The sequence below is a fragment of the Phalacrocorax carbo genome, chromosome 1, assembly GCF_963921805.1.
Source record: "Phalacrocorax carbo chromosome 1, bPhaCar2.1, whole genome shotgun sequence".
Classification (NCBI taxonomy): domain Eukaryota; kingdom Metazoa; phylum Chordata; class Aves; order Suliformes; family Phalacrocoracidae; genus Phalacrocorax; species Phalacrocorax carbo.
Genome location: NC_087513.1, coordinates 22,490,208 through 22,507,811, shown reverse-complemented (window position 1 = coordinate 22,507,811; position 17,604 = coordinate 22,490,208). Strand labels below are relative to the sequence as shown.

The window sequence follows — 17,604 nt, the reverse complement described above, 5'->3', positions numbered from 1 at the left end:
CGTGGTGCCTTTCCTGGATCCGCGTGGCAGAGAGTCCACAGGCCGGGAGAAGCTGCGATGCTGAGCCATAAGCATGTGAGATACTAATGCTATGGCGCAGGGTGTGACCCAAATGACAACTGTCATGAGTTTTACTCTGAAAGCATGGCATTTATGGGACACGTGTTGAGACAAAGTACATGTCTGTGGAACGGATGCAGTTAAAAGTCCCACCTGAAAAAGTCTCTAGTCTTCTGCTGGCAAGCAGAGTGAACCAAGGCTCAAGGACTGTGAATGAATCTTTTCAGAATTAGGCAGCTGAGCTGCCAGTTACACAAACTCCATGGAAGGTAGAAGAAGAAACGGGGGCACCGACCTTTGCTCTGCCTAGCTGAAGCATGCCTTCATGCCCTAAGGCAGCACAAGCTGAGGAAACCAAACCCTTCAACCCTGGTCTCAAAGGGAAGGACACCTGCAATACTGTTGGTTATGACTTATAATCTGTGCTGGATATTACACAAATGCAGATCTAGATAGTGGAGACTCACTACAGGTACCACGAGGTAGTGATTCATTCCACCCATCTTAGGACAGGGTGATTTATGTGCTGGGAGGGAGGTGAGAGGGGTTCTCCTTCTCTGTTGACTGCCAGAGATGCTTCAATGATGCATGTAAGCTTGAACTAGATGATTAGCTCTTAGCTGGATATAGAATTTGGGCACTGAAGAGTTTGTAAACTAAAGATCCTTATCTTTCAAGATTATGTACATGAAGCAGAGCTGGTTGTAGGTTTTCAGTGCTGTCTAAAAATGACTTATCAGCTATCTTTAATATAAGTAATATTTAGGATGACTCAGCCTTATAGGGGTGATGAAAAAACATTTTTTTAGTCTCCATCCTAATTCACTTGTGCAACAGTGGGTGTACACTCATTTCCATATTTCCTTCTCTATAGTCACTCATTTTATTATTTATTATTTGAGGTAAAATTACCTTAAAAGACCGTAACTATAATAGAGCACCTTTTCAGTAGTCTGTGCTTTTAGCTGCAACAAAAAGATGACCTTATTTCCTAGAATTTGCAGCTATCAGCTCAGAGTATTTGGCAATGTAGCTTTGACTCTGGCTCCTCCCTTCTGCTCTTCTAGACTACACATAAGGGCTACTGTAGTATTTGAAATTCACTGTAATATATCCAGGCATTGATAACAATATACCATTGATTTTAAAAAAGCCTTACATTCTCAGAAAATGTATTTGCACAGGTTATCACCATGTTGTTCAATATCCTTGAAAGTTTGAAATATTTTCTGAATGTACAACTGTGAACAACCAGTTCTGTGTACAACCCTTTGAATTTAATGTGCATTGAAATCTATTGTGAAAGAGAGGCTGTCAGTCTGAAATGTAATCAATTTCATAATTAGTGTAAGTACTTTTAAGTAGTGAATTTTGGTATTTATTAACTGAAGTGCACCATGTGGTTATCTTAGGAGAGCATATCTAGTTTGTTTAAGAATTTTGTTGATTGCACAGATGCAGCAGATACTGTGGTAAATCATATGCAAATAGGTTTAAAATGCGACTGTAATTTATACTCATGGAATGATGCTCCAGTGAAGCAATTGTAGTGTGCTTTAGCTATGCTCACAGATTTAGCACTGTCAGTATCCTAAGTAGTTCAGATTCTTACAATTCTTGTAGGGAAGAAATATTAGACAAAAAACAGCCGGGATTTTCTATTGGGTGTTGGCGTGGATCTGTTATTAATGGGTTTTCTCTGCAATTTTTTTTTGCTGTTCTCCAATTTCATCTTCTTGCCTGAGGCTTCAAATTATCCATCTAATAATTTCTATTGCGTATTCATTGCTCAGCTCTGGCTTTTATTATACAAGTATACATAAGGTGTATTTTGCTGTCGTGACAGTTCTGGGTTGATTGCTGCATCATCAGATAAAAAAATAATCTGCTGTGGTTGAGTTAATGGCAAAAGTACAAGGAAAGTGTCTACATGCTGAATAATAAACCTTGGCTTCTTTATGCCTGGGTTTATATGTGTCCATAATTAAGGAATCTTTTATTACAGCAACAATCCCTCTCTCATGTAGGGCTAATTACAGTTATAATTCATAAACATAAAATTTAGGCAAGATTTACTCAGCAGATGGTTTGTGTAGCAAGATGTATCTTTATGTCTTCTGGGCTGTAGATCAAATTACTCGTGAGAAAAGGAAAGAGGTGTGTGTTCCAGAGGAAATTTTCTAGGGGGATTAAAAGATGATAAGGTACGAGCTTACTGAAGAATTAGTCAGGAATGAGTCTCATACTGTGATGATTTATAGAATGAAAATTATTTTCTGTCAGTTCTTCCTTGTATCATATATCTATTATGATCCAAAACTAATATCCTCATGCATGATATGATCCATTTAAATTATTATTAATGAGTTTTGCAATTCTCAAATTGTATCATAAAATTAATGGGAAAAAATCCAAAGTGAAAGAGTAATTTAATTTTATCCAGTGTATTACTTATTTGTTCTCAATTTGAAGGTAGAAACTGTGATCAAGTAGGACAATGTCCCTGCTTACAGACAGACAGTAGTCCCTAAAACTGTGTTTGTGCCTCCCTCTGATACGGATCCTATGTCAGTAATGCACCTAGATATGACTTGGAATTCTCCTGAGATAGTCCAAAGCCTGTGACATCTAATAATACCATATCTCAGGCAGTAATAACTAAGGACTGAATTCAATTAAGTCATGACAGTCTCTCCTAAAAATAAGTAGGGTCAAATAATATGGTCAAATTCACCCAAATAGAGTACTTCGTAAAGAACTGTCAGCTTTGACAATGTATATATATACACATTGAACTTCCCTTAAATAATTTCTACACAGACACGGGAATGGGCAAGATGATAGGCCTGGATCAAGAAATTTGCACCAACAACCAAGGAATTAAACAGAAACAGTTTCTCCTGGATACCATTTAGTATCCACAACTGCATGTCATACGATGCAGTCAAGAAAATATCTTTTTGAGCAAAGAGACAGAGCTAAAACTAATCATAACTTATAATGTTATTAGTAATAATTATCAGGAAGTTCTGCAACATAATAACCCCCCTAATAATTATGGGTGGATTGATTTGGTGTTGTACAATTACTTTCCACCCTGATTTACCTCCAGGATTATTGCACCACCCATTCTTGGAACATGGAATATTGTGTTCACATCTGGCTGCTGGGCACTGTACTTCTTAAAGCTGCTTCATCTCTGTGGAAACATGTTTACAAATTCTTCAAAAGTCAATGTACTCTACTGCTTTTAAAGCCTAATTTGTATATTTTGCATGGTCTGTGTTTTTTCTTTGGTTTACACAAATAGTCTTGTCTTGTTGCCAGTTTTACCTTGGATAACTGAGAGCTTGCTTTACTGTCAGTTGAGGTAAATTGTCCTTGTTTTTCCATTCTTTTCCACTTGCTTCATATCAGCATATCCTGTTGCCTGCAAAAGATGCTTAATGGCACGAAACCAGGAGAATGGAGTGGAGGTTCAGGGGTGAAGCGGTTGTCTTTTCTGACTTTTGATACATAACACGCAGGACTTATTTCTCCTGCTACCAAGTGCAAGGGCACCTTAAGGCCTGACAGATTCAAGCCAAGGTACCACATCTATGTCAACCTATCTTCACATCCTGCATGTATCAGTATCCAATCCTTGACAATGGGCTTCAGCTGCAACTGGACACTGTGAACGTGAGGATCTCATAATATAGAAAGAGGTCCTGTGCAGGTTAATACACTTTCAGTCCTTAAGTTTAGAGCACTTTCTTTCATTGAGGGGTTGGAGGGGTAAGTAAGGATAAGCTTTGCCCTTCCTACTCCTCCACATCTTACCTTTTCTCTGTGAGAACTGTAGATGTGTCTTCCATGTGAGTCAATGGGCATCCACACTTGACAACAATCCTTGGCTAGACATTGAAGGATGCACCCACCCTTTCCTGATGAGAGTTGTGTGTTATCCTGTATTTTATGGCAAGCAGATTATCATGGCACTACTGTTTCTTACTAAGCTCTTCACCATACCCGTTGAACTCCTTCTAGGAGTATGTTAAGCAGTATGACTAGTAAAAGTAAAATGTTTTTTTTTTCTTCTTCCAGCCTCTCCCCAGGGGAGAAGTATGTGCAATAGAATACTTTGTTTTACTTGGGTGTCTTTTAACTTTCATGTTATGTATCGAAGTGAGAAGGAGAAGAAATATTTCAATGAAATTGCTATGATGTAGTTGCAGCTAAAATGAGGTGTGCTGCATTGTATATCACAAAGCTAAGGGACAAAACACAATTCCCTGACTATTTGTTCTGATAGTTTCTTGAACTCTTAAGTTTTGGGACTACAAACAATGCATGTGAGGTAGAGAAGCCCAAGGAATGCACTGGGAATTAAATCCACTGTACCAACATAAGTTCATAAATAAATGACTGATTTCTGTGCAGGGCAGTCTGAAAAGTAGAAGGAGATGAAATATGGGTAACTGATGGGATCTGGGGCCTTAGGAGTGTTTTTTTCTTTTATGTTAGCCTACAGAATGTGGCTATGCAAACGGGTGTCCTAAAGCTTTGGGATGACTAAATTTGAATAGAAAATAAGATGCGACATAGTAGCTGGGTTCTGTGCCTGCTTTTTACACCTTGAAGAAGGCCTGGAGAGTATTTATTCTGCTTTTGCTGTTCTGGTCTAAAGCAGAAGTAAATCCTGTAGGTGTGAGGGATTTTTCCATGACTAGGAATGCAATGGTGCCCTCTTGTGTGAAAGGGATATTTTAACAACAGTTGAGACCATCAGCCAATCCTAAAATTAAAATATTACCCATGAGAGTTCTTACAATATGCAGGTAATAGTTTTGAAAAAAAGTTTAGGTAAACTATTAGTCTAGCCAGAATCTAACAGATCTAATTATTTAAAAACACGGTTAGCCTGCTAGCCTTAACTGCTGAAAGTGTGATTCCCTCCTCTTGTGGGTTAACACTTCCCTAATCCAGGAAATCTATTATCAAAGTCAATCTGTAATATAGTTCTCTCTAACCCCCCTGCATTGCTAGTGAAGCCAACTGTCTATGTTGGCCATGTGAAAGTCTTAAGTAAAATACTGGCTTTGCTGAAGTCATTGGTGACTTTCCTACTGATTTTAGTAGAGCTGGAGCTTCACTTTTGGTGCTTTCTCTCCCCCAGATATGCTGTGCACAATGAGATTTCTCTGTCTTTGTGTTTACATTTGCAGGTGGTATTTTTAACAGCTTCTGCCATGATGCTCCTGCATCTCTATCTTCTATGGTACTGAAAAGCATGAAGATCTCAACAGTGATGAAATGCGTCCAAGGAAGCCCATGCTCTCTTCATTTAAACATTAAAGGAACTCTGAGCCTGGATGGTAGGAAGCAGATTTACTACTGAATAATTCCTCTTTACTTTTTGTTTATAGCTGTTCAGCCAATTTTTGTTCTATATTGCAATATTTGTGTCCAAGCTGTTTTCATGTAATTATACCAGAAAGATATTTTTTTCTGAAACCATTTTACTACAAACCAGGATAAAGCCATGGCCATTCTCAAGGGAGTGAGAACTGAGATAATGAACTCAAGACAACTGAGTTTTTACTTCCAACAGAATGCACTTGTCCTCTACCATTGCCCCAAGTATACTGCTGCCCTTTTCTTTCTTGCTCTAACATGCATACATGCGCACACGCAAACTAATTCTGTCTGCTGTGGTAACTCAGACATGAGCCACTGCCTTAACAGAAGGAGAAACAGTTTATGCATCTGAAGTTACAAATCTGCACTAAAATAAAATGAAAGCACTCAAGCTTTTTGGGCATACCTATTTTTACTAACATCCTGCTATTCATTTATTTAGTGTGTTACCATTTAGATATTTCCTGGTGTGCTTCACTCAGAGTTAATAAGATTATTTTTAAAATTTGCATAATTAAAGCTTTAATTTATATCAATAAGTATTAAATCTGTGCTCCTACCCCCATGTGTGTGTTATATATAATGCCCTCTTTTTAACAGAGATAAAATACATGCAGCTTTCACTTAGAAGGGAAGCTTATGGCATGGTATATTTTAATTTATTTTTTGTTTTTCTTAAAGATGATAAAATTATATTTTTTGAAATCTATTCCTAACTCATTTCAGAAAATATCCGTGGGCTGGAAATATGTTCCCTTTCACTGGACACACAGCAATCTCAATGCACAAATGTGAGATTTGCTAGGAAAAAAACCAAGATGCTTAACGGAAAGAAGGTAGACTCCTTTTCTGGGTGGCTTTTAATTTAAAGGTTTATGAGACATATTTTGTGTCTCTCATTTTCTTCTCTTATTGATCTTGTGGAAAACTGCAACAAAAGGTATGCTTCAGCATTGTCAAATGAAACTGTAACAAAATATTCTTTCATAACCTATAAATTCAGTTCTCCAACATTTTCATACTTCTTCCACTTTTTGCAAGAGATGCTGCCTCTTCAGAGCCTAATTTTCATATCAATCTTGATATCTTTTTGTGCCCACCAAATTGTGGGGAAGTTTTTGTAACTCAAATTGCTAGGAAGCACAATGCCACCGGGATTTTAAGTGCATGCATATGATTTATTTAAGTCCAACCATGTCAATGGCATTTGCACATCTAGAAGACAGCCAAGTACCTAAGTGCTTGTGCATATCTGTCCTAAACTCATGGTAATAATTGCAACAGCAGAGTACAATTTTTTACTAAACTAAAGCTAGAAGTATTTGATATTAAAATCTGCAGCTGGGGGTGGGGGGAAAGAACCATCTTGAATAACCGTTTAAAAGACATGAATTTTTGCTTTCAATTACTGGTGGATAACAAATACTGGTGGATAATTATGTTATTAATCCCATACAAAATGTGTTACTTCATGTGCTTTGTAAATGTTATGTTGACTGCACATTTGAAACAAAAGTTCTTCTTTCAAACTGCAATTGCAGTTTACGCGCTGTATCACTTGATGATCAAACATCCCTATTGGCAATACAGGGCCAGCAGTGAACAATTGGTAGCTTTTAGAGTAAGGTAAGTTTATAAGCAAGACTCAACAAACGTATTTAATGAATTTTTTTCAGTTTCAGTTCAGTGACTAGAATGGTGACACAGGTGCCTTTTACCCTCCAAATGCCTTGTACCAAACAGGAATATATCCAACGTGAGAACCTATATGGAATTTAATAGTCACCACTATCAGTGAAGGAATGACCTGCTATAACTGGACCTCAACTTTTGGCTCTTAAATTACTATCTCTCTCTCAAACTGTTACTGGAATGAATAAATCTGCTGAAGTTGCCATTAAAAGTTAAAACAGACTTTTATTTTTTTCCTGTTCTGGAAGCTTGTAATTGTAAAATGCCTACAAACTGTGACTTTTGGTAGTATGAAAGACCTTTCTGCTTTTCAAGTTCAATACGCATTAGGTACCTGTATTTCTATGCTTTTAGGATTATTTGATAGCTTGTAGATATTTGTATTTCTGGAAGTGAAGAAGATAGCAACATCCTGGATTAGAAGTAGTGAAATCCTATCATTAAGTGGTATCTACTTCTTTTACGATTCTTAATGCTACAATATCTGAGACTGCTTAATGCTCCTTGTAAATATAAATAAATCTGAACAAAGAATATTGCTTGCTTAACTCTGATAACCAGTGGTTTTCATGTATTCTGGAAGTCATGCACAAACTTGATTTTATAAATGTTTTAAACAGGTACAGGTACAATTCAATTGCTTTGAAGTCAATGTAGCACAACACATCTATGTGACCATGAGAACAGTACCAAATTACTGTGAAGTCAAGCTGAGTCAGGAATACTATGTTGAAGGTAGGAAAACATCTTAAACCAGATGTTTTTCAATAAACATCTTTTCAAAGCAAAAAACCAAACCAAAGCAAAAAAACCCAAATGCAAAGCCAAATCATGTTCTGGGATACACTGATCTAACTGATGGTAGATCATGTGTGCCAGGACCAGTCTTTTTCTACATTTCAATGAAATATTCTGTGCATATAAATGTCTGACTTGCTATAAAAAACAGAGACCAGAGTTTATATCTACATGGAAAACTGAACTATACTGTGCATTTGCCCTAATTGGGCTTCTTGTGATTGGCATGTGCTCTTTCTCTGCCTGCAGGTTCAGTCCTGTGTGTTCTCTGTGCATAAGATGGAGCCTCTGCTTCTCTTCATAGTTAGGCCACAGGTGGTTTCAGAGACTGAGGAAAGCTTAATAAGAAAGTGTAAAGAATTTTCATTTTACTTTCATTAGCTAGCTGTTCTATTGCCTGTTTTCATGTAACTGGATAGAATAAGGTTGCGTTTTTCCATGTTTTTGGCACAAAGTGCCTACCATATGCCTATAAAAATAAATTCAGCACTGTGGTGCAACCAAGATATGGTGTGGCTAGTGAAGACAAGTGCGCCAAATGGTGGTGCAACAAATGAAAGGAGACCCCTTTGTTCGGTCTGGTGCCTGGGCTTGTCCTGCCTTCCCACCTCCAGAGTTGCGCACAGTATCAGACACAGTGTGGCTGTTTCACGCTTTCATAGAAGTAAAGCCTTTTTGTATTTAAAAAGCTTTTAATTTTATCGATAAATCCCAACTCACTATTGAAGTAGATATGTACCTTGTGAATAAAGAGGGGGGAAAATAAGGTTTTATAAAGCCCAGTTTTAAGACGCTTTACCACAGTGAGGAAACAAATGAAAATAGGAAATATTTCTCTGGGAAAAAGAACTGTGTGGGGGAATGAGAGCAAAGTGACGCTCTCAGCTGAAAACTGTGGGCAGCACATTATGAGCTGATTTAGCATTCTTAAATAAAGATTTAAGTTTTGGAGATACAAATATTAGATATTAGTGCTAAAAGTGTTGCTTGGCCTCTAATTCTGGTAAGCTCCCTGGGAGCTAAATAGGGTGTTTCTTTCTAAGCCTAGAGTAGAGTTAGAATAGCAAAAATGCACAGTTGTTTATAACAGAGAAATAGGCCTGGAAAGCAACAGGAGTAGCTTTCATGGAAAGAATAACTGAAATAATTATTATTATTGTCATAACTTAATAATAATTTAAATTGTTGTTAGGTACTAGGTAAAGAAGTGCAGTGTTATATCCTAGATTGCCACCTTAAACTGCTGATGAGGTTTTCCAGTAAAACCCCCACACTATGAGATAGCTCCTTGAGGCAAGTTGTGGTATAATCTCCATGAGTGGTAAAGGTACTTTTCTTTTTTGCTGTTTATCTAGAAGTGGATGTAAATTTACCTTTAAAAAGGGGTATAAGAGATAGGTTTCCTGTTGGGAAGCTATTGGATAATTTGGCAATATATTTACACAGTTATACAAGTAAAGCAGCACTGAAGAAAACTCTGGTTTCTATTTTGCAGATTGCAGAAACAGTGATGTGGGAAAATATATTTCAGCTTGTTCGGGTGAGCTGATCTTCTATACAACTTAAAGCTCTGAGATATTTCTGGTGGCCTATATAATGATATGTTTTCATAGCTGAATAAGCAGGCAAAAAATGATAATTTACAACTACCACTACTTATAATTACCATGTAGTTGATAGGTGAAGTGCTGGAAAATGTGTTTATATTGACTTGGAAATGCTAGATAGCAGATAAAAATATTGACAACCTATACTTCAACTTTTGGAAATAGGTTTGTGTCCTTTTCATGTACTTTGCATTTCTGGTTTTATATTTTTGTCTACAGACAAACCTCCTAAGTAGATTGAAATTAATTTGCCAAACTGCTATCCTGATTTTTGCATACCCATGAATATATAAAAAAAGTAAAACATCCCTCCACATATTGTACTTGTCTAACATAGTTGCACATATTCTCTATGTAATGAGATTGGAACCTTGGAATAATCAGCTTTTGTAGTAGTATTAGTGTGTATATTTCAAGTATTTGTACATGAACTACATAACATTTCAAATACTAAGGTTGAGGTACAGTCAGTAGGTGTCCTGGCCTCTCAGTATTGCTAGTGCTAATTTGAAACTGAATAATATTGAATTTTATTCTCATGAAAATTATTAAATCATAAAATAAGAATACCTGTAGGAATATAAGGATATAAAAATAATAATTCAAACATCCTAGGTAAGAATCTATAGATGTTGAATTTCATCTCCATCAAGTTATGAAATATATTCTGTATCTTTTATAAAGAAATAGCAGAGCAATAAAGAAACAGATGTGATAATTTCATGCTTGAATTTTCTTTTTCAGCAGGAAAGTTTGATTATAATGTAGACAGGGCAAGGAAAGTTATATCAGTGAATGTATCTGAGTTTCTTCGAGATCAAGATTATTACATTCGCCTGTGCCACAAATGGTTTACCTGTGAAGATGTAGGGGCATTTGCTGTGGTGAGTTAAAGCTCAAAGCAGTTTGTTGAACTGGTGGGGGGTGGCTGACTTGTAGACGGAAATGCTCATCGAGTTCATAGTTATAGGAAATGCCTTTCTATATAATTATTTAGCTTTATTAAAAGTAATTTACTGTCCTGGACTCATGACCATCTTTTTCATTTCAGATAGAAGGGAAGGAATCTTTAAAATCAGTTTCTCTGAAATATTCTCAACTACTCCCTTGTCTGTGCATCGAGGTAAGACAGTCTGGAATTTGGTATATACTTGTGTTTCTGATTAAAGAAATTTTATCTGGGATTTCTGCTAAGAAAGAAGGAAAAATCTGTAGGAAAATAGCTCTAGACCTAATTTTTTCACTAAGGCTTGTCTGACCTTATGATTATGTAAATGTAGATGAGATTTTTTAGGAAACACTAATTAAAACATGGAGATAAGATGAAAATGGGGTACAATTTACATTAATTTATGGAAAGTATTGTGTAAGGTTAATTTGACTGATTTTTTTATAAGCAATGAAAAGATAGAAAATTTAATCTGACTGAATTTCAGCATAGCATTTGATATAGTATTGCATAAGAAACTAAAAGAGGAATTGAGGAAGCTGGGAGTGAGAACAAGATTTGTATCGTAGATAATACCTAGCTGGAGGGCTAATTCAACTACTTCTGTTGAATAGGGCTGTGCTTATTTAAGGAACACATTTAGAGCAGTTCTTATATAAATGTTTTCATCAATGGCATAGGCACAAAAGGTGGGAACGTGTCAATGAGATTTGCTGATAATACAGTTGAAAGGTGTAATCAAAATGGAAGAGGGTCAGGATAATTGGAAGAGACTAGAGATCTTCATGTGTGAAATAAGTAAAGGAGGATGAAATGCAAGTTCATGCACTTGCTCTAATAAAAAGAACTCTTGCTGTGGGATGTGAGTCCTCATTTAGAAATAACAGTGGAGCAAAAAAGATCTGGGTGTCATTGCTAGGTCATTGCAGGATGACTAAACTAACATGCTTACATGATGTAAAGGTGAACAAAAGTCTAGTGGTTTAGATTATTCCAAGCTAACAAGAAAGTATGGGCAAGGCCTTCTTTGAAATACTGTAGGCAATTCTTGTATCCATATTCAGGAAAGTTTAATTCAAATGGAAGATGTACATAAAAAGTCTAGAGTGGTTGGGGAATGGAGAGACTGTCTTATAAAGGAGATTCAGAGAATGTGTTTTCATTAGCCTGATAAAACACATGCAAAGATGAAATATATTTGTTGTCTAAACACACATCAGAAGGGTCACTTGTAAGGAAAAAGAACAGTTTTTTTAAACTAAATCCATCCTTGCCACAAGAATGCAAGGGGATAAGCTTCATTACAGTAATATATTCAGGATAGCAACAGATTTTTTTCTGATAATCTGAGAAATGAGATTTTGGAATATCTGTCATAAAAAGAAGTAAAAAATCACCAAACCAATCTAAGATGATCTTGATAAACTATAAAGATACTACGTGACCTAGTTTCTCAGTGAATTTTGGGAATAGAATTTACCTTGTGGATTAAGATACCTAAACGTAGATGTCCAGATGTAGATATCTACATTTGAATTGGATGTCCAAACTTGTATAGTCAATGGAGATCTAGTTAATGCAGTCAGTTACCCAACTGATCAGATGTAGATGGCTATTTTGGGATGTGCTGGATAGCACTGTAGATGCCACTGGCTGCAGTGGCTAGATCTTCATATGGCTACTGTAATTTGGGCATTTTAGTCACACTCAGATATGTAGATTGTAGGCACCTAAAATCACATATCTTAATATTCGAGTTGAACCACAACGTCTCTTCCAAGCCTAGGGATTTTCTTCATTCCACTCTGAGAGGTATAAGGTCACTGGAAAGATATTTTTCCTCTCAGCACATACACAGAAAATTCCACGATGCAATTGCTGAGCAAAGAGGTTGGAACTGTGAGTAATAGAAACATTTGCACATGAATCTAAATAATTAAGGTATAGTAACAGCCATGCACATATACTTGCAGACTGGGTTAAGTGTTAGTTCTCAGATTTTAAGGATACATCCTTCACCATAATAAAGGCCAGAAGATTTGATATTATGATTCTTGAATGTTTTTTTGATACTCCTAGAAAGTAATAACATTGTGAGAAACTTACTGAAAATCAATCTGGAAGACTTTCTAAATGAAATCGGGCTAAATATATGACTCAGAAGTAGTAGGAGTATAGTGCTAGGAGGGATCACCTTAGTTCATCAGATCCAATCCCCCTAATGATGAATGATAAAACAGATATCTAGTGCAAAACATCCTTTTAAAAAACTACTTCCAAAGCTTTATAATAAACATAGCATCTTTATCTTTGGTGTAAAGGTTTTCTGTCACATTCTGTCTGAAATGTTAAAAACTGGTGTTTCTGAGAATCTCTAGCTAATGGCCACTTTTTGGGTTGTAGGGGTGGCTGGCAATTCCAGATGCAAGGAGGATACAACTTTGCCCCTTCGAAAATGGCAAGTATTGTGTGATTACTCTTTATATGAGTAATTTTCAGCAGCTCCAGTACTATGTCACAATTTGAAATTCATGTAAGGTGAAAACCATACATTGCAAAACTTCAAGGAAATTGTCACATCGTTTATTTTATACTGTGGGTAGACAAAATAATGTACTTTTAGACCAAATTGTTCACCAAGTTTATGCCAATATAAACACTAAGTAACTCTACTCATTTCCCACATTTTCTTAAGTCACACACAAACTGGCCAGAAGGAAGAAAAGGCACTGAGGTCAGCTTTGAAATGCTGATGTGAGAAGATGCCACTGAATCAGGACTATGGGAATAGCTGAAGCTTAGGTTACAAAGCTTGATGTAGTCAGAGGAAAGGCAGTATGTGCTTTGCCACACTGAAGCTCCTGAGACTTATTTCTGTCTATTTAGAACGTTCCAATGGACAATTACAATTGAAAACTTAACCTATAGTTTTGATAAGCAAGTGAATATGGGAAATAGTTTTACAGCTATACTTTTCTTTTACTCAGCTATCCTCCTTGCAGGAATTTCAAGCAATTTTTCACTCTCTAGCACCTGGCTATTTAAGTATATAAGGAGTTCCAGCTTTTAGGCCACATTGTTTTCTTTTTAAATCTTTATTTTTCCTAATTATCTGTTTTGTTTGCTGGAATATCTAAAGTAGATTAGCTCTTTTTTTTTTTGGCTCATTTATCATTGATGTAATAAAGTTGGTGTTACAGGTTTAGTTCTGTGGTAAGAGGTAATTAACTGTTGTGGATCAGAAAGAAGCTCCTTTATGTAATAACTTCTTTGTGTTAATGTAACTAAAAAAATATAACTAAGAGAAGAAAAAAGGAAAAAAGAATGTCTATTGATTACTAAACAATGTAATTGTATGAGACTTAAGATGAATGAGCATCTTAATTATGATGTAAATAAGTAGATGCCACAAAGGAGTAATACAGAAGGAAACTCAGGTAATAAGTCAATGAGCAGGCCTGGAAACAAACCTGAGAAGTCTTAATTGTGGTGCTATTCTCTTAACTATTAGGATTACACTTACATTACATTACAGACACATTACATTACACTTACATTACATTACAGACATTACAGACTCCTACAACATTCAAAACAGCTGTGAAACTGTCAGAACTGTTGGGACCCAGGACTTTGCAGTCAGGTTAAATATTCTCTAAACATTAGCTGTATAGTAAATGTCCATTTATTAAAACCAGCATTTTTTTTAAAAGAATATATATTTTCAGCAATTTTTTGAAAAGAGAATAAAAATTTCCACTTCATAGAAAGTTTCAGTATTTTGATGTACACGCATTGGGACACGAGGTTAAGACAGCAAGAGGCTTGGCAGAAATAAAGGGTCTGGAAGGTTTGTATTAGAAAATATAAAAAGGTTTTATTTCAGGACATTTCTGAGAGAAGCACTACCAATGGGAATTGCTGTTATGCTTGATGGGAGTTGAATTTGGACACCTAGTGCTTCCATGCTTTGATCTAGACTGTGCTTCTTCACTTTGCTACATTTTCTAGTCATGGGTATTGTTTGTTCACTCCTTTTGAAAATCCAGCTGGTTTTCAAGTGTTTCGTTCACAAATAGTTGCAGAAATATACATTTCTCCTACTTCTGACTATTAAGAAAATGTAAAATTTTCCAAATTACTTCTTGAAGTATGAACTGAAATATCAGTTTGAATTTCATGCTCTAAATTTTCTCATCCATCTGCAGCTAAATGGAAAAGAAAGTCAGTACAAAGTGACTAATTTGACCAATCAAATAAATAAGACAGCTTTTATTTTGTAATAGTGCCTATTTAAGATATCCCCAAATATATCATAGAATCATAGAATGTCCTAAATTGGAAAGGACCCACAAGCATCATTGAATCCAAAATGTTGACTAGTCCATATGTTGACTAGCTCTGAAATTATGGTGTGTCAAGTACACATAGAAAGAAGATTTATATAAATGCTGTAGAAAAAATACTGACTGTGAATTGCTGCACAGCTTTGTTTACTGTTGGAGTTCTTCATATTCAGCTAAAGGCTTGAATTTATCTTCTTACATATATGCTGTGTGCATGCAAGTCCTACAGAAGACATACAGAGTCTGAGTCTCCCATACCATGACCTCTAGTCACTAATGTATGAATTAATTCCCACTTACCATACACAGTTAACTGAAGGTCCTTGGTTAGGAATTCATTTGCGTTACACTCTCCTTGTGATTGATGGGCAGAGAATGCACTTCCTGTGCAGCCTACTGAAGAGCCCAGGCATCATTCCTTGGTGATGCCCATCTATCACCATAGTGGAAGACTGGTAAGATTAAGCTCTGAGGTTGAGTACCTCTGGTAAATGCGAACACTCTGGTGGGATGAATTCAAGTGTTACAGTGCTACAATGTGAAACACTGCAGTTCTGTTTCGTGAAAATTACAAGGAAACGGGAAAACAATGCTTTTGGTTTTAGGCACGTGTATAGGCACCAGATTTTGATTCATTTTTAGACATCTTGAATAATGTTTCCACTCTTTGTGCACAGATACGAAGGTGCTATGGGATAATATTGTTTACAACCCAGTGACACAAACCCTAGCTTGGGAGCCAGCCTGTCCTGTGCTTGTCACGGTTAACCTATGCCGGTTAATGAAGTCTAACGACCACTGTGAAGATATAGAAAATTCTTTCAAAAATTCTCCTGAGAAAGTAAGAGCTATGCATATTTATTCAAACTGTGAGACTGAGGGCCATGACCAAAGGCATGTGAAGGGCTAAACTTTGGAATAAGAGCAGTTGCGAATTCCTTTCTTCTCTGATACTTAAAACTATTCATAGTCACAGCCTGTTCTTGTACACTAACCACATGATTTATTCAAAAAGCTCATATTGACTGACTCACTATTAAGAAATAAAAAGTGGAGATGACTGTGAAGCTAGTAATGTTTGCTAAATTCTTTGGTGTAAATAGGATCTGCTTTTCATTTATAGTAAAGGCATGATTCATCTGCCCAGACTTTTCTGTCTAAAGGTAGGTGTTCAAGTCTTAGACTTCTCAGAGTCTCAGTCATCTCAGTTTCCCGTTAAAGTAAGTAAATGAAACGGACATATTGAGAAGATAACTCTTCTCATGTGAAGATAAGCATATGAGAAAGGTCAGAAGGATTTATCTCTGAAGATACTTCTTTCTCTTCACTGACTATGGCAAGAGTTTATTGCGATTAGATCACATTTGGATATATAACATTTAAACAACTAAAATGTAAGTGAAATGAAGCTAAATCTTTTTAAATCTTACTGGAGACATAACGCTACCTTGGTAGGGCATGATTTTTTTGTACTCTCTTCAGATGTCTTTGAAGTGCCTTCCTCAAACTGGTCCAATGTCTTGATTGTGGGTGTTGAAATATTGGGTTCCTTGGTTCTTCCAGCGCTCATGTTCTAAAGTTGAAAAGAGTTTTCACTGTATGTATCATGAACTGCTTAATACTTCAATCTGAAGTCTCATGATGCTGGATACACTGCATTTATGAGGTTGGTTAGAATTCTGGCTTTCATTTTGAAAAGTAGGTTTCAGGCTTTCCTGATTGTGGAGAGAAGCCATTAAACTTGAGGTAACAATTGAAAAGACAAATAAAATAAAATACAAATTCTTATTTTTTGAAAGTTTATGAGTTATTCTGAGGACTTGATATGTGTGTGTGGGCTGACTCAAGACTGTTGAATGTTTTTTGATTAGGAACTCCTGGCCAAGTGTTTAGTGATTGTCCAGATTCACCATTTTATGGGTTTCAACAAAGCTTTGATCTCACAAAACCAAATATATTTAATTAAACACGTGAGTGGTCCCTGTGGGATTCATCATCTGCTGACAACAAGTACAACTCATTGCTTGCAGGAAAGAAAAAAGAAAAGAGAAAAAAAAGGGAAAAAAAAGAGAAAGAAGCCTAAAATGAGGTTTGGCTAGTAGTGGTCATATCTATTACCCAGAACACAATCCAAGATCAGTTTATTACAGATGATGAATGTTTTCCTGTATTTATTAATATTCATGGACAGGATGAATTTTTCCTTTATTCTGATTCTCCCTAAAAGGTTTGATATTGAATTTGGTCCATTTCTTGTACTGTAACACCAAAGAACATTTCTATAGTGTGCTGGACACTACTGTAGAGATTCCTCACATAGTGCTGGCTCCCCCAGTAAATCCACACAACGCTGCACACTCTAATACCGTGCATCTGAACTGACTTAGGCCCAAAAGCTACATAACTCTTCTCTCTAATTAGGGTGGGGCTTTCTCTGACAATGGTAATGCTGTCTCCATATCTGAGTGGACTCTTAACAGAACTAGCCTCTGTGACCCTATTGTAGACATACCCGAGGACAATCCATTATGTTCTCAAAAAAGCCACAGGTCTTTGGTCATGCTACTTTGGTCATGATGCCAAGTGTTGTGTGCAGGGTCCATTGTGCTCAGTCACTTGAGCAACGGTACTTATTTAAGTAAGATCATGGGCACAATGTTTATATGAGACAAGGATTTTTATGCTGAAGCCCTTGGTGAGCAAACAGTTGTTAATCAAGAAAGCAACATTTTATAGGTCACTTAAGTGGATG

General features: G+C 36.4%; 1 protein-coding gene across 1 annotated transcript in view; it reads left to right on the top strand.

Annotated features, from left to right (window-relative positions):
• The window catches only part of IL17REL (interleukin 17 receptor E like), a 45,439-nt gene that overhangs the window by 19,019 nt on the left and 8,816 nt on the right, over window positions 1-17,604 (top strand). Inside the window, exons 3-10 of the mRNA XM_064454561.1 lie at window positions 5,268-5,417; window positions 6,187-6,296; window positions 7,773-7,887; window positions 9,446-9,490; window positions 10,302-10,445; window positions 10,613-10,680; window positions 12,910-12,964; window positions 15,530-15,693. Of these exons, the coding sequence (XP_064310631.1) occupies window positions 5,268-5,417; window positions 6,187-6,296; window positions 7,773-7,887; window positions 9,446-9,490; window positions 10,302-10,445; window positions 10,613-10,680; window positions 12,910-12,964; window positions 15,530-15,693 (851 nt within the window). The remainder of the gene's footprint in view (window positions 1-5,267; window positions 5,418-6,186; window positions 6,297-7,772; window positions 7,888-9,445; window positions 9,491-10,301; window positions 10,446-10,612; window positions 10,681-12,909; window positions 12,965-15,529; window positions 15,694-17,604) is intronic.